At 38.5% G+C, this 25788-nt stretch overlaps 2 protein-coding genes across 4 annotated transcripts in view; one reads left to right on the top strand and one right to left on the bottom strand.

Moving 5' to 3' along the window:
* The window catches only part of gpm6ab (glycoprotein M6Ab), a 49238-nt gene extending 41160 nt beyond the window's left edge, over nt 1–8078 (top strand). For all 3 annotated transcript variants that reach the window (XM_067584445.1, XM_067584446.1, XM_067584444.1), the window contains one exon: nt 1770–8078. In XM_067584445.1, coding sequence (XP_067440546.1) covers nt 1770–1922 — 153 coding nt within the window. In that variant the 3' untranslated portion in view covers nt 1923–8078. The remainder of the gene's footprint in view (nt 1–1769) is intronic.
* Nucleotides 8079–10706: 2628 nt separating this feature from the next.
* On the bottom strand, nt 10707–24687 carry dok1a (docking protein 1a). Its single transcript, XM_067584443.1, has 7 exons — nt 24550–24687; nt 23463–23541; nt 15693–15832; nt 15489–15599; nt 15099–15168; nt 13657–13829; nt 10707–13484 (listed from the first exon to the last, which is right to left on the bottom strand). The coding sequence occupies exons 1-7, from the start codon at nt 24604–24606 to the stop codon at nt 12555–12557; spliced, it is 1560 nt and encodes a 519-aa protein (XP_067440544.1). The 5' UTR covers nt 24607–24687; the 3' UTR covers nt 10707–12554.
* Between the last annotated feature and the right edge of the window lie 1101 nt (nt 24688–25788).

Below are 25788 nucleotides of genomic sequence, written 5' to 3'. Positions count from 1 at the left end.
CTGCACCTGTTTATTCCTGCTCAGAGTCACAGGGGGTTGGAGTCTATCCCAGAAACACACTCCACCTCCCCCACAGTTTTCTTTCACAGAAACAAAATTGTGAAGCCTTTAAACCCTAAAGCATCTCAGCTCTGTGTGGGACGTCCAAGACAATATTTACTGAATGTGATGAATCAAATGTATTTCTTTATTGTGGCAACTGGTACAGTAGTTTTTTCTTCTAGACAAAAATTCTTATCAACACAATTTGATGCTGTAGAATGTTAACAGTATATGCATATCTGTTTTTGTGACTTGATTATGTCTCCACAGTGAGAAGTAGTAGAGTGTGGTGAGCATTTAAAAGGGTGTCTTCACAATGGATTTGTTGAAGACGTCTAATTACCTGAACTGTAATTCATTAAAGGACCAGTGAATAGAATTTAGTGGCATCTAGCAGATCAGACTTGGCAGACATGGAATATAATATTCTTAAATATGTTTTAATTAGTGTATAATCACCTGAAAATAAGAATCGTGTTTTTGTGAGCTTAGAATGAGCCATTTATATCTACATAGGGAGTGGGTCCTCTTCCATGGAGCCCGCCATGTTGCACCGCCATGTTTCTACAGTAGCCCAGAACATACAAACCAAACACTGACTCTAGAGAGGGCCTTTCCTGTTTTTCGTGAGTTTCACCAAGTAGGTCTGTCTGCAGACTCACAGTATCTACACAACACACTCACTTTACTACATGACACAGGCGTGAGGAGGGGGTTGGTTAGGGTTAGGGTGGGGGTCGGAGGTGTGTGTTGTGTAGCAGGCCGTTACGGTGACAACATCAGGAGGAGTGTGTCATGTAGTAAAGTGGGCGTGTCATGTGGTGAAGTGGATGCGTCGTGTAAGTCTGCAAGACTGCAGATAGATCCTTCTCAGTTTCACGGCCACCTTTGGTTCTCCTACACGCTTGGAAGGGGAGGTGGAGGGGGAGGGTTGTTCAGTTGGTTGCAATCTGCAACCTCACAGCTAGATGCCACTAAATCCTCCACACTGGTCCTTAAAGTCTGAAGTACCTCAGAGTGAATTAAAATGCTGTCCTTTATTTGGTCACAAGGGGGCACTAGAGTTGAAAATGTTAGAGGAGAGAGTCTCCATCTCCACACAGCTGCAATAAGCCTATTGCACCATTGTTTTCTACCCACAAATCAATACTCCTTGTTTTCTAAAGCTGTGCCCCTACTGCATACTACATACTAGTTGTATGCTGGTTTTCAATATGTAGTACTTTCATATTAGTGTAAAAACTGATTCGTTGTATTAATATTTAATTCTACGGACCCTCCAAGACTCCAAAAGATTTTTTAAATTTTTTATCTAGTGCGCACAAGATATGGTTCATGTTCGCACAAGATACTAACTAAAAAAGATATGAGCCTAAAGGATTTTTTTATCTAGTGCACACAGGATAAAGATTTGTGTGAACAAGATGGATCCAATATCTTATTATTAATATTATCTTTTGGGACTTTGGGGGCTCCGTAGTACACAGAGTACTATATAACAAATACTATATAACATGCACCTGATGGAATGATCATACTCTCATCACGCCTTGTATATATTACTTCAGTACACTTTGTCCAAGATCTGTCTGTCTCTTATTCAGGTAGCATGTGGACTAATTTTGTAATGTAGAAACCTTGCATGTTAGGAGTTTTTTCTATTTTGATTTGGTCTGGTTTGCTACATACAAACACTTATGAACCCTCACCCTTCTCTCTTCCCTCAGGTCCACTTCCTGATGGCTCTAGCTGCTAACTGGGGCTACCTGAAGGATGCCAGCCGGATGCAGAAGTATGAAGACATCAAGTCGAAGGAGGAGCAGGAGCTGCATGACATCCACTCTACACGCTCCAAAGAACGCCTCAATGCCTACACATAAACACACACCTACAAGAAACGACACACACACACTTACCTGTCAGACACACACAAGATGATACATGCTCACACACACTCACACACAAACATGGCCTGACACAAGCCTAAGGATAGCAGAAACATACAGTACATGCATGAGTGAAAAAAAAACATACACAATCGTACACTACAACACACAACTAAAGACATGAGTAGGCAGAAGTTACTAACAAAAAAATGATGAAAACACAGACACCAACATCATCCTGGTGTTCCCAGTGGATCATTTGCTCAGGTTGTACGCTAACGCTTAAGCATCCATTATGTTGAGTGAGAGTATGCTTTTAGCTTTACCTCTAACATGAAAAATTCTTTATGGCTACATTTCGCTGTTGTATGTAGAAAAATAAAATTTAGAAGAAATTCGATCCAAAAGTCATGAGCAGCTATCACTTCTCTTGACAGAGGAAGTGAGTCTGCTGGGTGAGATAAATACATGATTGATTTTTTAAAATGCTACAAAAACATAAATCAGATTTATGCCGTTTGTGATATTTTACTTTGAATATTTCTGAATATAAAGACATAAATTTACCAGGGCTGGCCTCAGGCTTTTTGAAGGCCCTAAGGATCCCTTTCTCCTCCCCCACCCCTACACTCACAGTGCTAACCTGTAACACTTCTAAGTTATACAAGGCATTTAAGGTTTGCCTTTTAGCTAGGTAGCATTATATATCATTTTCCTCCAAAAACTATTGGTTAGCTGTTTTAAAAGTGCTTTGCTATGTGTGTATGTGCAGAACAATCAACTACAACTAGCCTATAATCACAGAAAAAAACAACAAAAACCTTACAAACACTTAGCAAAACAAACCAGTACAGTGTATGTATAAAACAGCACAAGAAAATATTACTTGAAGAAATACCAAAAAAAACCCAAAGAACCCAAAGAAATGTCACATTTTTGCTTGTGGCCCCCCAGTAGTTTGCCTGCGTTCGGGCCAGCCATGCTTTTCCTTTTAAGATTGCAGACACTTAACTAAACGTTGCCATCTTTACTTGTGTCAGTGTTACCGGCTTACTGTCACTCAACAATATGGATACCAACATCACAGGAACTGTTAGCATAGCACACAGATGAATTTGGTGTCTATGAGCTCATCATTTAACGGGGGAGCCGTCCAGCAGGACAATGTCACTGTCTCCCCCACAAGAGCCTCAATACCTGCAGTACACACATCACACATAACTCATTCACACACACACACACACACACACACATATAGATGTGGCTGAATGGTCGGTGTTGTGCAGGCAGTGTTGTATGGTGGTGTCATGCTGTGTCGTGTCGTTTCGCCACATTATGATGACTGGTATTGCAGAGAAATATGGTCCCTGAGGAAATTTGTACCTCCTGGGTACAAATGGGTAGCTTTGCTAACTTTCCTCCCTTCCCTTCTCTTTTTCTCCCCCCTTTTCTCCTCTGACCTCACCTCTCCTCTATTCTGCGACCTCCTCATCTTGAGCCCAGTTTCATTAGTTGTTCCACATATTCTTCTTGGACATACTGACCAGTATGTCCATCAGATGGCCATGTGCAGGGCAGGGGGTTGGGTTTTTGAGACAGAATGCACTTAAGAAGGCTTAATAGTTAATTGTAACAATAACAAAGAAACCATATATTGATTGATAAAATATGCAGATGAATTGATGTCATAAGTAAGTCAAAATTCTCTTAATAGTATTTTATTTTTACTGTATATTACATGTCAGTTGAACTATCAGAGTATAAGTACTTCAGATGGCAGCGGGGATTTCAAAGAGGCCATTTAAAACAACTAGTGAAACGGTGCTTTGTGTCCTTTTCCCCCTCGTCCCCAGTTTGTATAAACTTGTGATTTGTCCTCAGAAACAGCACATCTTAGCAGCACAAAGTCTTTTTAACGTGTCTCATCAGTCTGTTAAATGATGTTTTTTCTCACTTTTTGGAATTTTGCCACATTTTTATCAGTATCATTTATGTGTAATTTTAGCATTGGGGGTATTTAAAGAGGGCAGGTGTGTGTTTTGGGGGGGTGTTATATCACTTTCACATTTTCATGTAATGATTCTGTATTTCAGTGATTCTGCACACACACAAACACACATACATATGCGTATACACCAATCATCCTTAAGAGTTTCAATTCTTTTGTTGTCATGTTTTGTTTTTCATATCTTTTTTTTCATCAGGCCCTAATGTGACCAAAATTACTGTTCAGTCATAAGTTACATTTCAAAAATCACTGATACTTCTGTAACAGTCGGCTTGTCATTGGTGACATGAACAGATAATTACTGTGAATTGTGGATGGTGTCTTGGTTGTTCAGGAGTGGCTTCTTTTTAAAGGCTGAGCTTGTTATTTTCTGTCTGAGCCGGATGTTTTTAAAGATGGAGGATTCTAGTAAAGCAGAACAGAAGCATTTCGTGAAGTTTTTAAAATCTTATGAAGCCATTGGTGGATTTTGTGAGGCGTCTGAAGTGGATAGGCGTGATGCATACCCTTGAAGAAGGAAACAGTTAGTTTTCAAAATTTAAACAAGCTCTGGACGTGCTTAAGGAAGAGGAGATAAAACTCAACACTGGTGGCTGCAGGGACTGATTGAACTGCAGTAGTGTTATTGGGAATGAATCATGGTCTGGGAATGATTTGCTTTTCTGGATTGGTTTCATATGGATCCAAAGCTGTTCCCAGTTCATATATTTGGTGCCTCAATTATCTCCTCGGGTGTTTTTATTGTGAATGCTGAATATTGTATTAGTCTCAGATCAAAAGCTACACTTGCCAGGATGCAGTTTTTAGTAATCTGCCTGGATTGGATTTTAAAATTAGGAACCTTTTTATTTTTTGAAATGACCAATAACACTCGTTTTAGCCTATAGTTATGGTGAGAAAAATCAGGATTACCTTACTTGTTCTTATGCAGTGTAAACACCACTTCAGCTTCAGAAGAAGAAGATCTGAAAATTAAGCTAATGAAACTTAGTGTGTCACCAGTGTACAGGCCTGTTATGTTTGTATTATGTGTTAAACCAGCCGTTAGAATAGAAGGATTGTATGTTATGTCCTGTAATAAGCTGTGAAGGAAAGTGATGATTCTCTATCTGCCAGTAGAGATGACTGAGAGGGAATTCAGTGCGTGTTCAGAATGATGAAGATGGTGGTGCTGATGGTGATAGTGGTGATGACGTTGGTCATTGAAGGGTTCGATTTGATGAGACTACCAGCACAGACACACACACACACACACACAGACACACACAGACTCCACCACCGCCATCACTCTGAGCCATAATTCTTTGCTCTTTTACTTTTCACCAATAACATTTCACTATTTTATTATCAACTTGTAATCTTTGAAACTTTTTAAATGTGAACTCATTTAATTGGAAAAAAATTAATGTGTTTTTTCTTTTCCTTTTTGTGGGCAGTATTAAGCACTGTACCTACATTAACTCTGTATAAAGATATACATATATGTGAAACAGTTGAGGTGCGCAGCCGGGAGAATGATTTCCTATCGGTTACAGAGTCTGGAGGAGGTTGTTCAGTCCCAATGTCCTGAGCTTCTACTCCCTATAAAAGCTGCATTTACACACACACACACACATAAGATATGGGGTTTTTAAGTATTTGAAACACAGTGAGGAGAGAAAATACCAACAAAACAGATGGATGCTACAGATCAGCAAGTCTCTACAAGATGATTTTCACAATATTCTAAAAGGTAGAGAAAACATTCAGATATTGAAAAAGGGTTGGTAATAATATAAAGTATACATCACGTCAGTTGTAGTAAATGAGGTAAGACGTGCAAAAACACCAGTATAGACCTTTAAGTATCAGACATGGTCACAAGATGGCACCCCAGCCTCTTATAAAATGTTAATGACCATGAGAAGATCAGAGCAGCGTAGTAGTATTTTCTCACAAACTAATTAGAATCTAATTTCTTCCACGATCACACTGGTAAAAAAGTTGAAATCAGATTCTTTGTGTTGTGTATATGCAGCTGAAAGTTACAAAATGAAAAAAAAAAAAACACCATATTCACGGAGGGGGGACTCCACCAGACTCGTGTCTTGTTCAGGTGTGTCTCGGCTGCATACAGTCAGTATTTTTAAGGGTCTAGTTTTACAGTAACAGTATTCTATCATTTCATTGCCTGACAATGGATGTCTTGTCAGTGTTTTTAACCTCAGATAAAAAAAATAGTTTTTTGTGCACTTATTGACCATTGTGAGCTCTCTCTCTCTAATTCTTGGTGTGTAAGTGCATTGAGATCCCCATCGTGGGACCTGTGTATAGTCTTGCAGCATTGGTTATAACCTGAAGAAATAACAATGATGAAAATGAATGAATTCATAATAATGAAGAAAATCTTATACTAGGTAAAAAAAAAAAAAAAAAATTAAAAAAGACAGTGAATCTAGTTGTTGTTTGTGGCATGGTTATGCATTCAATGGTCATAATTTAAATGATTAAAACAATACAAAAAAAATCATTCTTTACCACTGGCACTGTTCTGCTGTTTTTGTTTTGTTTTCCACTTTTCAGTGTGCAGTATTGCGGTTCCTGTTGCTAATGGTGTTGCTAAGCTAGCTTGCTTGCTCAGTTGTTTACCACCAGAGCAATATATTGTAGCAGTTTGATGAAATCAAAAAGGAAACAAGAAATCCATAGCCGTAAATTTCTGGCATACAAGTGCATGAATCTATGATTGCAAGTCTTAAGTGATATGATCATGGTGTTCTTTAGTGTTTATAAAGCGGATTTGCAGATGTGTAATGTATTGCTCTGGCCACCCATTATCCTGTACCCACCTGTGCTCACATCCTCTTCCTCTCTCTGTATGGGGGTTTAGGCTACATTCACACCACAGCTCTTGATGTCCAATTCTGATTTCTTTTTTTTCTTTTTTTTGCAATATTTGAATTCAAAAGTGACTCATATTTGATTTCTTGTGTTTACGTGCTTGAAACAACCTGCATGTGTACACAAGAGTCAGTGATGCATAAGTAAAGCACCACGTAACCTAGCAACAAGCACAGTCTGCACAGCTCACACAGCCAGATCACTAACAAGGCTAAATAATGATTCAAACCACTACCCAAGCAGATTTAGATCACGTTTGAAGGTGAAAAAGAATGAGGCCTGGTTATAGTCCACAATGACTGCTGCTACCTGGGTTCAGAGGGATGCAAGGAACTAACAGGCATTAGATTCCTTTTGAATTGGATCACTGCATATGAATGTGGCCAAAATTAGATATGAAAAAATGTAGTTTTTCATCTGAGCAAAAATTCAAATTGGGTCATCTTTGGCAGTCGGTGTAAATGCAGCTTAAATTAATCCAAAGCACCTAAAAGTTTGGTATTTAAGCCACAAGAAGATCCAGCTGCTGTTAGATTCAGGAAGAGGATGTGAGCTGCTTGCTCTCCATTTGTTCAAGTCTCCTCATTTAACCCATGTCTCTTTGTGAAGATGAATATGTGTATTGACATGTACTAATCCTGCGTCCTTCTTGTCTACCCACTGACCACTGCTGAACATGGTCTCACTTTACCATTCCACAATCCTGACTGCCCACATTTGTGACAGGATTCAGAAATCTGACCATGTCAGCATAAATCATGAATTTCAACAACATGAAATCTGATTTATAACCTTCCGTGAGAAAGATTTGATCTGTTTTTGACTGTGTAACTGGGATATTCTTCCCTGTTTTTGCAGCTATAAAACCTCAGTTCTGCATCACAGGATGAAAAATCTGATCCTCTGTGCCTGAATAAATTCAGCTCTTGTCCACCATGAACTGAACCACAGATCCAAAAGCTGATGTCAGTCTGCGACCATAAACTGATCATCACGTGTTTCAGATCCATGCATTATGTCAGGTTGGACATTTTGGACGTTGGGAGTAGTCTTTTTTTTCTGTCTCCATAGTATTTTAGACTTTTTGTACTTCACTCTGGTTGCTTAGTAGCAGGCTTTATCTGATTCACTCCTCCATTTTTGTACATATCTGTGCCAACAGCTTGGGCAGACAGTGGCTTTTTTTATTTGTAAAGACATAAACTTGCTTGCATATATAAATAAAATGAAATAATACACTTGTGTACTTGTTAATAAGGGAACATTTTGAGTTTGTGTCTTCATTTCCTGCTGTCATGGTTGATTCTAAGTTTTTATAGATTACCCATTTATACTTTATATACTTCTCTCAGTTAACATTTATTAATTGTGACAAATTCATAGTCAATAAGGTAAATTCCATCATGAGCAGTGATAGAAATCCATGTAATGGAAGAGGCAATACTACAAGAACAGAGTTTCAACATCTAGATTACATTAGACCAAATCCAATGCAATGTGAGAGCATAGAATTGAATAAAGACAATATAATTAACATAGAGGAATTTAACATTTCTGTCTTCTGGCTCTTTTGACAAAAAGCAGTAGCTCTACAGATTTCACTTTGTGAATATATGATCAAAACCATTTATATGTACCCCAAAGGATGTAGGCTCTGTGTGTGTAATGATTGATAAAAAAAAAAGATGCATTATCTAGAACACATTAACATTCAACGCAGGTGGAACAGTGGAGTGAAATGGTGATCTGAGTTTATACACTGAAGGAAATTAAGTGACAGCTCTTCAGTTGGCCAGGAACTTGAACACAGGTACAGTATTTAGATATTTTCCTCTTAGTGAATTGAATATTCTATCACTGCTAATACCCTGCTATAGAAATAACTTGATAAGGTTAAAGAGTCCCATCTAGTGGTCAGTTTAAATCAATACATTTTACATCAGTCCTGGTTGATTTGGCGACACCTGTGGTCACTGGTGGTAGCTGAAAGTGTGGTTTAAAGGTCCTATATGTAAGAATTATGAAGCAATTGACATGTAATAATATTTTTTATTGCCAATCAGTGAACAGGTTTTAACTTAACAAATGAAAAAAAAACAGTCTGTGGACTGATTTCTATGTGAAGCACCAGAGCCAGATTTTCTGTGAAAATACAAAGGATGTGACATTTTTGTGTGCTCCCAAGTCTCAAGTCTCAAACAACAGGCATAATAACACAACAACACAACAAAAACGACGCTATCTGAGTAGAAACACCCTGCAGATATTAGCTCTCCAGCTAATGAGATGACTAGCTGTCCCCATTGACCACAAGACATTCACAACAAAACACTCCTGCAGTGACAAGTCACCCACACCCGAGCACACACAGCTAAAACATTATTTCCTCAACAGAGGAGCAGAAAACAAGCTCCACAGCGATAGCAGAACATAGCTTACCCCTTTTTGTTTGTCCTGTTGGTAGTCCAAAGGTCATAATAAGTACACGTCACAACAAAACAACAGCGTGTTGCTCACCAAGCACAGCTCGCTGAGCCTGCCGCTGTTTAGTAAACACAATTGGTAAAAACAAAAGTTGGCGGTTTGCAGGTCGGATCAGGTTCGGGTGGTTGATTAACGCATATTTTTGCAGATTGGGTGGTACAGATTGGCTCTCACCAGCCAGAGGCCACAGCGCAGCAGGAGTCTCTGTGTGTTTACTGTGTGTGTGTGTTTGTGTGTGAGTGAGTGTGCACATGTGCATACTAGGGGTGTGCCTGAATCCAAATACATTCAGCAAAGCACAAATAGTGTTTTTTTTTTTACGAACACTTACTTCGTACAAACATTTTAAAAATTACTTGTTTTCAGGAAGAAAAAAAAACATGTCAAATACCAGCATGCAGGTCAGTTACATCACTATCTCTCTCCTCTGCTGTAACATCTATCAGCAGGTCTCAACTAGGAAAGTCACATTCACCTGCTACATGACGCACATTTACTAATTTGGACATCACTCCCAGAGTTGGGGGTGTTCACCGGAGATAAAGCTGAGCTACTGACACACAAAAAGTGCTCCCAAGGGACTCTACATAACCTGTTGTTCTCCTACTTGTAAAAAATAGGCAATAAATGAAAAGTGCAAAGCAAAAATCGCCTTTGAAGTTCTTCTCTACACATAACACGGTGTTACGGGTGTATAAATAAGTAGAGGTCTGTTTGCGCATTTGCAATGCATTTAGTTTTAGTTCAGTAGTCAGTCCAGTCGTCTATGATCTGGATCTCTAGACTCCAGTTCGAGACCCATTGTGGGGACCTCTGTCATAAGATAGTTTATTCATAAACACTTATTTTAACACTTTAATATCCTAAAATTAAAAGCGTAATAAAAACAAAAACTGGATTTTTACGTCTATTTCCAATTTTATTCAAATACAAATACAAGTATAAATAATTTTGCTGCCTCTACAAATATAGATACAAATACTGGGCTCTCTTCACATCTCTAGTACATACAGCAGGGGCTGACTGACTTGGAGTTAGAGATACTTTGCTGAAACCAATTGCAAAACACATCAGACATCTTTTATGTCATTATGAGAAGTGTAATCGAAGAAAAAGACATCACCTGCAATAGTCGATATTATATACATGTTGACTGCAGCTCATTTAATAGCCACCGGTGTCACTAATAAGAGGGAATTTCTGACTCTTACAAATAGAACTTTTAATGCTATAGCAAACATTCTTTAGGCAGACAGAATAGCAACTGATCTATCTGTTTATAGTGCAACCAAACGCATAATGTAGCTGGGAATGGTGGACTCCACCACTAACGATGAAATATGCTACACTGAAAGGTAGTTACAAATCTAAATAATTGAATGGCCATTGCTGAAAAAAAATGCCAACCATAACTACTGTCAAAAACAAGGTTTTATTCAATAACAATGTTAATACTGCAACAATAACTTTAAAGATCATCTGATCATGACAAAACATCCAAGTGATCGTGTCAGAATATGATACATGAACATACATGTAACACAATCTATCAGTACAAAATTAATCCAAATAGTACATTATTCTGGGGAGGGCATATTAAAACACTAGAGGAGTCTACAGAACAGAAGCAGGAACACCAGGGTATCAATAAGAATGCCAAGCAGACTCTCCAATAAAATTAACAAGGAGACTCTGGAAATTAGTGCCAGGGTTCAGGAGACTTTCTAGGTTTACTCTTTTTCTTGGGCAGAAAAATAATAATAGTAACAGAAGTTGAGTAGAGTCATAAAGTCAGTGAGCTGGCTTACTGTAGTTTTTGTTTTTATACAGTAACATCGGTCTGACGTTTGCTTACATTAACTAATATTAGACATCATAAGCTGCTGGTCATACCAGACCAGGTAAAGTTGTAGGGACAGACCCTTGAGCGTATAGAGTTGATCAATGGTGCATTTTAATGCTAATGAAGTGAACTTTGATTTATAAAAGGAGGAGTGTGTTTTTCTTTCAAAAGTTACATTGGCATGCTTTAAATACCAAAGAGAAATTGGTTGATTTGTATAAAATGAATGTGGCCAACACATACAACATTTTGTACAACATTCATTTGTGGTTAAAAAAAAAAGTAAATATATTTACATATAAAAATATGATCTATATTGGTTATGTGTTCATGGAACAGCCTAGTTTGTTCAGATAAAAAGAGGTGTGGGCAATACATAACTTTTACTAATACTTTCAGAAATGCTCTATAAAAGCAACAAATACTTATTTCGTCTGCTATTTATACAGCATTATAACAAAAAATCAGACACACATGAAAAGCAATGATATGACATTCTTTGTAAACATGCTTATTTGAGTTACTCAACAAAACAATATCATAAGAAAACTAATCTACATGGATTTAATAATTTAATATATTGTCAACCTTATGGCATTAGAAAAATATATCATGTATCCCTGTGCAGTGCATACAAATTGTCTGAAATTTGCAAATTCAGTCCATTGATTAGATTTTTTTTTAGTTATTCTCGGAATATTTACAAAACATTTTTACATTGAGACTGTCTTGATTTAATTGAACAGTTTTATCATCTTGATACGGTTTGAATTTGTGCTTGCGCTCACATTGTCCAGGCTGTGGAAGAACACCCTATATGCCCCAGAATGTGAATATGTCAATCTAGCAATAGTGTTAATAGAGGAGGTTCTCCAATGCAGTTTTGAACAGAAGGTCTCAGTGATATTTGTCCCTACATGGATACTGTTGGGTCCCTATTAAAATATAGATTCACATTTTTTTAGGTCTGTCCTAAAATACTGTGCATTAAGAGAATTCTTCCAAATGAGCTTCCAGTGTAAAAGATATGGGAAAAAATCCACAGCTCTCATTCGTGCAAAATAAATTCAAAAGTTTACTTGAGGTTAATATGAGGCTTCAGCAGTTAGTCAAAGGGAGTATCTTCCAAAGTTGGGCTTTTTAGGGTGGAATTCCCTCTTTAAGCATTTTCAGCTGTAGAACTCAGAAATTTGTCCCTCTCTAAGAAAGGTTAGTTTAGTAAGCCAAACCATTACACATACAGTAAATTTTAATTTGTTCACAACTAGTTGATTTTTGAATAGACAGTAACACATGAATGGACACAAGCAAATTGTTTGAATACATACACACAACAGCAAGTGCAGTTAGGCTTTACATACTGCAGAAGTAGGTAAAGCATTTTGGTACTCAGTTGATTTAAATGGCTGAATTAAATAATGCCCAGGTTTTCATAGATGACATCATCAAGAGATTGGTCCGAGGCTTTTGCTGTGGTCATACTGGTGGTAACAGGGGAAGAGGACGCAGAGAAGGACGGGGTGGTGTTAGAAGATGAAGAGGGACTAGAAGCTGGAGTTGTTTTGCAAACTTGAGCATAAAGGTGGGCAAACGGGTCTGGTTTGGTTTCATTTTTATGAGACTCCTTCTTGCTCAGGGGCTCAGTATAAATGGGTTCATCATCTGCAAAACCCTTCATCTTTCCTTTGCTCTTAACGACATTCGGTTTGCTCTGGACTGGGCTGACTTTGTCATACACCTCTGAGTAGATTGAATCTTGACGACTGATGATGAAGCAGGGAGTGGAGGAATCAGAAGGCAGAGTGACGGGTTCTCTTGAACTGGGGGGTTGAAGTGGAAGAACGCTTGCAGGGTCTACATACAGAGCTGTGGTCACTTGGGGTTTTGGCGTAGATTGGAGGCAATCAGCTGGGTCAGCATATACAGCTTCTGATTGGCCACCATGACAAACTCCAGAGGGGCTGTCATGTGTGGGGACCAATGGGAGAGGCATGAGGGTGATAGGAGCTGGCTGTGCTGACCCACATTCTGATGAACCAACTTGATCTTCTTGAACATGCACACTCTCTTCTGATGTCTTCTCCTGTGTCCGCAGTTTGTTTTCCAGAATGGAAGCCATACTGGTCATATCAGGTATTTTTGGGAGAGGGGAATGAGCCTGTATGTTGGTTACAATAACTCTCTCACCCTCTTGGTTATGGTTGCCTGAAGTACCAGATGAAGACTTCTGTTTGATGGTACTTTGAATCAGGGAGAATATTTTCTCAGGCTGCTGTGTCTCAAAGGTGAAGGTTCCAGGACCAGAGTCGCAGCGTCTGCCTGCTTCAATTGTTAAGGCCAGCTGATAAGTAAACACAAAGAGCCATATAAGGTATCTTCATGTAATGAAAATTCTAAGAATGAAAAACAATGCAATGCAACACCTTTGCAATCCAATCCATGTGAAACTTGTATTATTTAGTTTTAAAATTCAGGAAAGCTGGGTCGATTGCTTAGGATATTGCAAACCTTACCTTATCTTTTCCATATCGCCTCAGCAGTTTGTATGGCCATTCTCTAATAACATTCATCTTCTGTGTTTCTCTCAGAAGTAGCGATTCTTGCCCCACCTGCAGCCAGTATGACCCCTGGAGGCCACAACGTAATGCTGCATCTGTCCTCTGCACCACCACCCAGAACTCTGAGGCTGGAGAGAAGAGAGAGAATCCTCTCAGTCACTATTGTGAAAATAAAATAGCTTGCAGTTTGATAAAGCAGAACATTGTTCAATCCTCAATACTTAGGGCCAAATCCACAAAGAATGGATTGCGCCCGCTAATAGCACTGTGAATCACGTAGTATTTGCGCCTGCAATCTGCCCTGCTTTAAGGTCCTATTCACAAAAGACTTTTTTTATAATATGCCGGCGCAAACATGCCCATAAAGTTCTGCAGCTGAGTGCAATTTGCTCATTTGCTCATTTTTAGCGGCCGCAGAAGCCTTTGTGGATTTGGCCCTTAGAGTTTGAGATGCCCTGTGGAGTTTTCTTGTAAACAAACAAGTTATATTTACATTGAGTGTTCCTCACCAAAAGACCACCAAAAATTTGTTGAATGAATTTACTTGCTCATAAAACATTTGCAAAGCCGATTTTGAAAGCATTTTAAATCCTACATTCAAGTTTACTAGCTTGCAGTCTTCTTCTTCCCTGCCTTTGTTGGCACATTGCTGTGTTTCTCGGTGGATTACCGTCACCTGTAGATCACTGTAATAGTGTGAAACCATTGGCAAGACTGTGTATTGCGCCACCCACATGCACGTGTGTCCTTGTGTCCATGCACAAATGAGACAAACACAACATGTACCCACTCAATAGCACTACTAGAGGTCAGAAACTCTTAAGAGTACCTTTAACATACTCTACCGAAAACCTACTGTATGTTTCGATCAAATGTGGGCATGAAAAGTTAGCTCTAAGAAAGTTGTAGCCTGCCCCTTCCTGGAGGACGGCAGCTATAGTTAACTTGGATTCACAGTAGTTACAATAGATTCACAACAAACAGTTTTACTGCCGTTCATTATTTGCTCAATATGTTCTAAATACTCATATTTTTGCCAAAATATACCAAAACAACCTATCTATTTAGGTTTGTTTCATGCAGACACATTTGCTTACATTGGCTGCAAATTACAAACAAGTTACCTCCCCCATGTGTGTGCTAAGTGTAGCCAATCACCAATCAAGTACACTTTTGAACTCGCTCGACTCAATCATTTTCTTGTTAAGTTTCTTTTACATACCATCAACAACAAATCTCCTCTAAACAGGACAGGTAAGAAATAAGTGTCACATTAAGAGAAGTGATGACAGTAGGATTATGGTGGGTTGTGGAAGTAATGAAACACAGAGAGGAGAAAAAATGGCAAAATAGAGGAGAAGATGAAAGAGTAGGAGCAGAGTACAGGGGAGATTTACCTTCCTTTACTGTGGCATATATCTGGTTTTCTTCCATATGAAACTGATTAGGGCTTGAGCCACCACCTCTCTGAGAGACAAAGACACAGAGAGAGTGAGGGGAAGAAAAGGGTTGTTACACTAAATCAAATTACAAAAGAATGCCTTTGGAACAGGTGTTGTATGCAAACTTGACTAATTACTCTGAACTCTGCTGAGCCATAAAAACTACTTTTTATCCCAATTAGTCGATAATTACAGTATAGCACACCTAAATACTGTTGATGATGAGCTCTCAGAACTTCTCTTGGCTTTTTTACAGGACACTGATGTAACCTGTTTTGCCTGAAGTAATAATTATCAAGGTACTAACCATTAATACAATTTAGGTAATTTCTGCCCCCCTCTCACCTGAAAGGTGCTTTGACACAGTTTTTCCACCCAGTCCACGCAGTCGTCTTTGAGTGCAGCAAACACCATTGTTCTGTCCTGTGTCTCCACACAAAATGCTGACATGTTCTCCTGCAAACAGCACAGAGAGCAGCTTGTAGTATTTTCATCTGTTTTAACTATTACTGATAAATGCAAACATTATAAACACCCAGAAAAACTGACCATGGGACAGGCCTCAGCATTTGGGGGGAGTCTGAGGACACTAATCAGCTCGGACAGTCGGACCACTTTCAGCTTCCTGTCCCCATGAGGCTGGTGATGTCTCCTGACCACAGCGCTGTGATCACCTCCTGCCCCGCCCCCTGCAGGATACATGATGGACAAACAGACACAGGCCTGTTAGGTTCAAATATATGCCCATCAGCAAAGAGTTACAACTCATATCTGAAGATTATTTTATTCAAAATATCTTTCCACCTTAAACACCTTTCCCAGAGCAGGCCTGTATTTTGTGAAAAAGAATTATATGATGTGTAATGTATTAATTAATCTCTTGAACAACATGATTAATGTGTGTGAATGCATCAGTATTGGTTCTAATATATCATACTCTCAGAAATAAGGGACAAACCACCTCATCAAGCTTATTTGCCAAACACATACAGCAATCACATACACTTTGTATTGTTGTAAGCCCGTTTCAGCAGAGAGAGTATTCTAGACTGCATAACACACACTTTCTCAGGATGGAGAAACTGCACAAGGCAACTTTCCTGAATGCCAAATTGCCACAGGTGATATCTTTAAGCAGGAGGTGTGAGTAGCCTTTTGGCTGACAGATGTAGCAATTTTCCCTTAAAAGAAACCTGTAGGTTTAAATCTATTTACTTTACACCAGCGTTTCCCAAACTTAGGCTCGCAACCCAAAATGGGTAACAGTTCTATGATATGTGAATTCATTTTGAAAATTAAAATAGAAGATGAGTGTTCTTTTTTGCTACGCTGGTCTGTTCAGCTCAGATGCTGTCTGTGCCCCCCCCCCTCACGATCCTGGACCTGAAAACATGTTCATGCTCTCTGGCATAGGCTGGGCTGAGGTAACGTTGAGTGTGACTTCTGTGATTCCCTCGCTCTCACTCTCATGCATGATGTCGAAATGAAAATACGAGAGTTCATAAACTTTGGTTTCACCAAAGCCATTCTAAATGCAGAGCAGAGGCCTCAATGTATTTTATGTGGGGAGATGCTCAGTAATAAGAACTTTAAAATGAACAAAGTCAAAAGAATGTTTCCTCTGCAAAGAAGAGATGTTCAGGAGACAATGTGTTGAATTTAGTGGCATCTAGCAGAACAGACTTAGCAGAAATGGAGTATAATATTCATAAGTATGTTTTAATTAGTGTATAATCACCTGAAATTAAAAAGCTTGTGTTTTCGTTACCTTAGAATGAGCACTTTATATCTATATAGGGAGTGGGTCTTCTTCCATGGAGCCCACTATGTTGCACCGCCATGTTTTTACAGTAGCCCAGAATGGACAAACCAAACACTGACTCCAGAGAGGGCCTTTCACATTTTTCGCAAGTTTCACAGCCACCATAGATTCTCCTACAAGCTTGGAAGAGGGGGTCAGTTTGTTGCAATCTGCAACCTCACTGCTAGATGCCACTAAATCCTACACACTGGTCCTTTAAGGTGACAGTGTTTTGACAGTGGAAAAGTAAGTTGTGTTTGTGTAGCATTTGAATTGTTTTGTGTGTCTGTTACTTTCACTGGTTAGATGGTGACTAGTATGTATGTTGCTAGCTAGCTAACATTACTTGTCAGTGTTAGCCATGATGGCTGACGTTATCTTGCTAGCTGCAACTGACATTAGCCTGCGAATTGGAGATGAAATAAAGTTAGCTAGCTAGCCATAAAGTTTATTTTTTTTGTAATGTCACTTTTCACAAGGTTCTCCTGTATTTGCTCATTTACCAAACTGGCTCCGTGTCGCAGCAACAGCCAACACCACACAACAGTCATGCACGACATTCCGCCCCTAACTTGCGGACTTGTCCCTAATGCGGATTAGACAACAAAGTGCATTTATTCAACATTGTTTTGACAGTGGAAGAGTCAGTTATGTGTTTTTTATGTTTGTATTAGTTAAGTGTGTATGTGTGTTAGTTTCCATGCCAGTCAAATGTCAGAAATTCTTCGTGTGTGTATGTGTGTGTGTGACAAATGTGATGGTGACCAGTGAGAGTGGTGATTTTTAACGATAATATCCTCTCTTTCATCTACTAGGCATTCAAAGGGAACAGAGCAACACTGAAGGCATCATACCAAGTCAGCCTCCACATTGCCAAGACAAAGAATCCCCATTTCATTGGGGAGCAGCTGATAAAACCATGTTGAAAGATGTGTGTGTGTGTGTGTCTCTCTCTCTTTTGGGTGAGAAAGCAGCAAACAAAGTTGAGTCTGTCAAGGACATGGCAGAAGATATTCAAAAGTCGGTTACAGAGGGAATATATTGAACACAAAACATTTTCACTGCAGCTAGATTAGTCATATGTTAGCATAACATAGCATAACATTGCACATGGCTAAGCACAAGAATATTTAATGTTGTTGGTGTACATGTTGTGTGTGTTGATTTGATTTAATGGTGTTCATTGAGCTTAATTGTACAATGTCTGTTCATAATTTAGATTTTGGATAGTGACGCCGCTGAGGTGATGTTAGTTTATACTTCACACATGTATTCATAGGACTGGAGTTACTAACACATTTTGCATTCACACTAACTAACATATTTTTTAACTTGGCACCGTGTCCTACAGGAATTGGCTTTAAACACAGACAGAGAGGAAACTCAAAGTTCCCACTTTATAAACTCCTTTGTTTCTGACCTGGGAGGCAGGACAAAGACACACACACACACGACCTGAGATGTCATTTTGGACATGAGTCCATCACTTTGTCAAACATTTTGAATCTTTTGAGTTTTGCTTGCAATTCACACAGACACACACACACACATGGTGATTTTGGTTGTAGTTATTAAGTTAATTGTTAATCAGAGTTCCCTATTGATGGTTAGTATATTTAATTAGACTGAAATAATTAATTGGTTATCAATTTTCCCTGTCTTTTACAGTAGTGCCCTGAAGAGGACTTAATGAAAATTAAGTCATATTACTTAATAGAATTATGACTTATTTCTGATAATTATTATTTATTTCTGATAGCCAAATTTAATCTAAATGCCCTACATAAAATGGTGCATGATCCCTACAACACAAAAACAACAGGAGAGGATATTTTCAGAGTGGTGGACTCAAATTTGAAAGACTTCAAATTGGAAAGGATTAACTGTATTGCATTGCAAGCATTACAGCATGACCTAGGAGAGGTTTTTGATGTAGTTGTGAGAGTAGTGAATCTAATCAAAAAGCAACCACTACAATCAAGGCTCTTCCCAGAGATATGCAGGGAAATGGGGGCAGAGCATGAGCACCTGCTCGTTCTGCAGAGAGTGTGGACGCAGAGGGAAGAGGTCATGGCCTACCTCAAGAATGAAGACCCTAACCTTGCCAAGCATTTTCAGGAATGGCAAGATTCGCCTATATCTTGAAGTCATTTTTAATAAGCTCGACACACTGAACACAAAGGAAAGGAGAACAACATTTTGGAGCTGGAAGATGGAATTCAAGGATTCACTGCATGCCTGAATCTGTGGCAGTCCCAGCTGGGTGCAGGAGAACTGGCAATGTTTCCTGTCCTCTCTGCCTACTAAGAGACCACAGGTGTTCCCCTGAGTGGCTCTGTGAAGCAGGACATAGTTGAGCACATGTCTGGTCTACAGGACTCACAAGGATCTCAAAACCTTTAGTGGGTGAAGTATCCCTTACAAGCTATGTCATCACTATAGCTGGTTTAAGTCAGACAGAGTTAGAGGCACTGGTCACACTGTAGCTCAACTATGGCAGTAATGCCTTTTGAGACAATCACCCTCTCACAGTTTTGGATTGCTCATTTCCAGGTAGAGTTCTCCTGCTTAACTAGGAAAGCTGTAGATGTGTTGATTCAGTTTGGCACCGAGATACTGAATCTAGGTTTTCCAATCTAGCATACCTGAAAAACAAATACAGAAATAGACTAAATGCACAGCATGACCTCAGACTTTCAAAAACCAAGCCCAGAATAGATGTGCTGGTTGAAAACTTCAACCAACCACACACCTCTCATTAGATTTCATTGTGCCATTGAGGAAATATTACAGCCCTTCTAGCATCAGAATGTTGCTCAGTGTTGGGGTTTAAGGTTGAGGGACAGAGGGAGGGGAAATGGAGAAATGGAGAGTTGAGAAAGGAGTGAGAAATAGAAAGGTGAGTAGAACATGTTTGTTCATTTAAAAGTGTTACAAAATTGTATGTACATATTTTGAGGTGGTGAGAAACTTAACATTACACTCAGCAAATTTGATTATTGTTGTCATGTACTTTTATGATGAAATAAATACATTTCATATACATTTTAAATTCATGGTTTGTTGTGTTCTTTATCAGTAGTTTAAATGTAGATGTTATGGCAATTCATGATGTAATTTTTTTTCTTTTTTTCTCTTTTGGGTCTCAAGCTGAAAACGTTTGGGAACTCCTCCTTTACACCAGTGATATGCAGTAAATGGAAATACAGTATCTGTTGAAGACAATCCAGTCAACAGCATTGAGCTGTCACTGGATAATAATTAATATTCATTTAATGTTATTAATGTTTACAAATAGTTCTGCCTTGTTTTACTTAATGGGGCTCAGAGACCAAGAGCTTCTATTCTGTTTATGTTGAAGCATCTCAGGTGTTCAGATGTTTGCCATAGTTACTTTAAAATATTGTTTTGAAGTTGGCTGTCATATCTTGGTCATTTGCCCAAAGGTTCATCTGGTGTTACTGGATTTACACATAAATCTTTGAATGTACTTTAATTCTTCATTTGTTCTTTTTATGTCCAGATGTCAGTTTTGGAATGTTGATGTTGATTTTTTAAAGCAACTTTAATAGAATGATGAAGAAAAACAAAATACCTATACACAATATGAGTGTGATTGTCAGAATAGCACATGTATGTGCTGAATATCATGTCACATGGAAGGGATATGGCGCCATCTTGTGAAAGCAGACTGTGATTTCAGTGCTGCTTCACATGCAAAAGAAATGATGTTGATGGGATGACAAGTAATTTCAACATGTTTTAAATGAATTCATCTTCACATTCTCAAAACATATGCTCTGACATCACTGATTGTAATAATAGAAGAAGTGCGACATGCTTGTTTCAGCATATACACATTATCCATGTATAACTGCACCTGAAGTGAGATTGAATTCCAGAACCTTTGGTAAATACACTGTCTCTCTTGTTTTGTGTGAATCTATTTCCATTTTTTTTTCTCTTTTCTTTAGAAGGAACAACCACAGAGCAACGTGAAACATTACCAGCTGGTTTCCTGCTGCCCCACAGTGAGGACAAAGAAGAATAAAACAGCATAAAAACAAGACAAACAGAGACACAATAAAAAATTGACAAGTTAGATAAAAATCATTCTTCATATATAGGGGCTAAACAACAGACCCATTTTTAAGAGTGAATATTGAATAACAGAATACAGCATTTGTCAGGAAATAGCAAGAAAAAGTAAATGTATACAGACAGGTCACACAGAATTCAAAGGGAAGAATTTTGATTCTGTATAAATCTGAAGTTTATTCTCCCTTATTTCTTTATGCCAAAATAATTATTGTCAATGCTATGAATGTAAAATGTATTTTGTGGATCAGATAAAACTTGTGTTTTCCCAATAGAACTAAAAGTCTCACACACCTACTTGACAAGCAAAGCAAAACACTGCACGCTGTTACACTTTGGACTTTGGACACTAACACACTAACAACACCTTTAGGTGGAGGACTTTGACAGACCTAAGTTGACTCATTAGTTAATCTCTGGTGTATTTGTGACTCTCGCCAGCATTCAGGAGTCCTATTTTGACAAAATAGTTTTTTAAAATGACTTCCTGTCTCATTTTGCTTTTTCTAACCACTTTTCACTGACACTGATGGAAAACATCATGAGTTGAAGGAAAGATAAAGAGATAATTCATAGAAATAAACAATGGCAAAGTCCATGTAAAAAAACTATACACATTTAAAAAAGTTATACTAATAAATTGTACTCAAGTAAATAAGAACTAAATACCAAATCAAATTATATACACAAAAACACTAGATACTAGAGGTCAAAATCTTCATATTCATGTCTTCAGCATAGCCTTTTAAGAACATAAAGGTCAGGCTGAAATTTGTCAAAATTTCTTTGAGAAGCCCCGTGTATGGCAGATTGGAGTGATGAGGTTCATGGCTCTGAAATCTATAACATGTATTTACTGGACAAAATCAGAAACACCTGCATTGTGAGCTGGAATTAATTCTTTCCTTTTACACAACAGGAGACTCCTGTTTCAGGCTCTAGAAGCACTGCAGCTCCTTCCTCGTCCTCTCTGACTAATTCAACCAGCTTTTATCATGGCAGCCACTTAGGCACTTTCAGGTCAACTCACTCTGTTTGGAAGCCTCCAAATTGACTGTCCTCACAAACACCCTGCCTCAGTGTGCATCATCACATCCTTTTGGGACCCACCTTAGCTGGAACATGGTCATCACACACAGCAGCATTCATAACAGTACACAGAGTCTAACATCCACTTAGTTACACCACACTTCACTTTCCTCACTGCAGCTGAAGTACTTTCAACTACTTTGCCCGTCTGCACCCCACAGTTAACTTTCTCCACCACTTACGGCTGATTATGTGTTCCCTTTTTTGAAGTCATGTTACTCATCTTATCATTCTAAAACACCTCTTCATGTTACTTTTTGTTCTTTGGATTATTCAATATGTACAGCATGTGTAATATGTGCACAAGTGAAGCCTGCATGCAAGTTCACACGGATTACTCAAGAGGCAATGCGTCATGCAAATGCATCCGCTGAGCTTACATAAGACCATCTCCAATTCTGGGGTCTATTTAAGCTGTCAAACTCACTGCTCATGTTCTGCTGCTGCCGCTCGCCCTGCTGCTGCATACACGTCACACACATCCACCACCACCACACAGCATCCACCTGTGGGCTGTTTCTCCATGATTCCCCATGACAGGCGCTGCACTCATCTCTCCCTGCTTGTGCTTTCTCTGGCTTTATGTTTAGCTTCTCAGGGATTCTTGTTTTCAGCCGTTGTTCTACCCAACCTCTGATATATTTTGGGCATACAGTTTGGTGAAGAGCATTTCAGATGCACCATTCTGTAACTGGAGGATAAGTGTATATGAAATATATCAAATATGAAGTTTAGTGTTACAAGATGAATTAAAGGATAATCCCTTTTTTTTAGCACTGGGCCTTATTTTGTTCATCATTCCTATTGTATCCATCAACCTGATGAGGCAAGAACCAGTCAGACAGGCAGATAGGACGTAAACAAAGCCCCAGTTTAGACAATGCTTTTTTTGGAAGAGAAAATGATAAAGGACTACCGACATGTCCATCCATCATCCATTACAGTTTACAGACAAACTTCCTGGTTTAACTTTGACCTTCTACACAGCCACACAGCTGTGTAATGATCGATTATTGCTGACATTTTGGATGGGCTTTAGTATTGAATTTCCACCAGGTTGGCAGGCTTGCAAGAGACACATTACAAAAATAAGCAGATGTAGCAGATATTCTGACTTTTAGTCCCTAGTATGGATCAAACTCCAAAAAGATTTTCCCATAATGCATCTTAATAGCTTCTTCCATTAGACTTCCCTGCCTAGTGAAAACTTGTGTTCCCAGATCTAGCTTGGTGAGTGCAATGTTATTAAAACCAAAAGAAATTATAGCAAAAACTACAAGGCAATTGTAATGATGAACTGGAAGTGCTGAAACAAGATAACATTAGCGTACCTCCCATATTCTGGATCTCCAGTCGACCCACTCCATTGCTGCTGTGGGGAAACAGAGACAAGCACACTGGCTTCCATTTCTGAGAGGAGAGAGACAGAGGAAGAAGATGCTGGTTATGACAGAATAATACTAACTACAATATAGCGTGAATGTGTCACCGACTAGTTACATAGTTGAAGCTTATGATGGATTAAATACTTTTCTCCTCTTCCTGAGCTATCTAAACACACACCCTCAACCTAAACATTTCGTCATGGAAGTGATAGTTTTGATCCTCCCACGTGTTACACAGAAAGTAAATATTAGTCACATCCTACTGTATCTGTGTAATCTCTGACACAGTCCTCCTATCAACATAAAAGAAGAAATGCATGCCTATTCTTATAAGTTTTGTAGTGCTGTTAAGTAACAAATATCATGTTAACTTTTAAACTTATATTATAGCACTAGAAGTCACTGACATATCCTTTATTTTATCTGATGCATTTAAATATATTTACAGTGATTTGTAATTGATTATGTGAAATGAATCCTTAGCCTTTGCATCTCTAAAATTACTTTAGGTGTGATGGTTGAGACTACAATCAGTCAGTTCACTGATAGCACATTTTGTGAATGCGTGCTTTGTGTCGGTGCAGCGCAGGAATGTGTTACATGGATACTGAGTTGTGTTCCAACTTGTCCACTTGCTCTGGTTTCTCGTTAGAGCAACACACAGAAAGACTCAGAGCTTTTCAACCATAAGTTTCGGCTCGTGTTTCATTCTTTCGGCTAACTGTGGAATCTGAACGAAACTATGACAAAAGCATCGAGCAATGTAGTAATTTACTGTGGGCCAGTAAAACGGTATATCATCTTTCTGAGTCACTTATTAACTATTTATGTTGCGTCAAGTCAGTTTACTGAGTTTTCCTATCAGGTTGATATGATAATGTTCCCATTACTGTACTCTTAATACTTAACAATTATTAAGCGCTGTTAGCAAACAAAGTTCAACGTCATGTCATCTGCTTGACTCTGGAATGAGCACTAAAAGCAACTCACTGAAAAAGAGCAGCAGACTAGATTATAATATCTCTGTACTCACTTTGCCAGCTTTGAGTGGTTGGAGGTAAACCTTCCCTGTTTTGGTCTGAGAGTCCATCTATGACGCTTGAGCACTTCACTGCTGGCCTTTGGATTCAGAATCACATATGAGGTTTTCTTTTTTTTCCTTTTGGTGAATAGCAGGGTCGGGGTGTGTCCATAGTCAAACATTCTTGAAATATGATCCTCATAGGTGTGCACACATACGCACGTATAGGTGTAACCATGATTGCAACAGTGAGGGAGACAGATCTAGTTTAGGATAGATAGATAAACGTATTCACAATTTACATGTAAATCATTTTATTTATTTAAATTTACACATTTAAACATAAACCAAAACATGTTAAATATAAACTTAATGTAGTCCCACTTAAGGTCTAATCATCATAATAATCACAAACTTTGATCTTTCTCACATTTAAATATACTGATTAATTTAATATAAATATATAGGGTTGCTCTTGTCTTACACTCGTAAGTACAGAAAAGAGGAACAGTTTAACAATATAATACAATACAACAGAAAGGTTTTCTCATTTTGTCCACATTTTTACTTTACTTTCAATAATTTCAATTCTTTCCATGCTTTTGAGCATGAATTATACAAAATGACACCAGGTTATGAAATGTGCTGCAGAGAAAAGGTCACTGCTAAATATAATGAGGATCTAAGTTCACATACAAAGGAACAAAAATCGACTGCTATATATATTCATGCTTCCAACAAAAACACTTCCTCTTTTCTGTGCAGATTTTCACAGCAGCAGGAAGATAAATGTCAACACTTTTTAATTATTGTTAACACAGTGTAGATTTTACTTTAAAAAATACCCTTTTCCCTTTTGAAAGATTGTAAAGTATAAAATCAGAGTTTTTAATTTTTTTAATTTAATCGACTTTTGGTATTTAATAGCTGATGAAGAGTTGGGTCTTGGGTTTGCTTCTTATTTGCCCACAGATCTGGGAAAAACATATCTGGTTGCAGTCAGATGTGAAGGACTCTGAGATGACACACAATTCTTGCACTATCAAACCTTTTCTCCTGGGAAATTTACTGTGGGCTTGAGTATTGATTCTCTGCATGTCCACCTCATTCCTGACCATCGACCATCTGATGAAATGATCAATTGAACTGCATGAATACTATTCCAGTCCTTTCCAACTGCCTGTTTTTATTTACACATCTACTTGTGTGACTGAAAGCTACACATCATTTTCCACAAGGACACATGTCCAG

The sequence above is a fragment of the Thunnus thynnus genome, chromosome 3 (assembly GCF_963924715.1).
Source record: "Thunnus thynnus chromosome 3, fThuThy2.1, whole genome shotgun sequence".
In the NCBI taxonomy this organism is placed as follows: Eukaryota; Metazoa; Chordata; class Actinopteri; order Scombriformes; family Scombridae; genus Thunnus; species Thunnus thynnus.
Note: the sequence above shows the minus strand (reverse complement) of the source record. Positions and strands in the feature narration are given on the sequence as shown.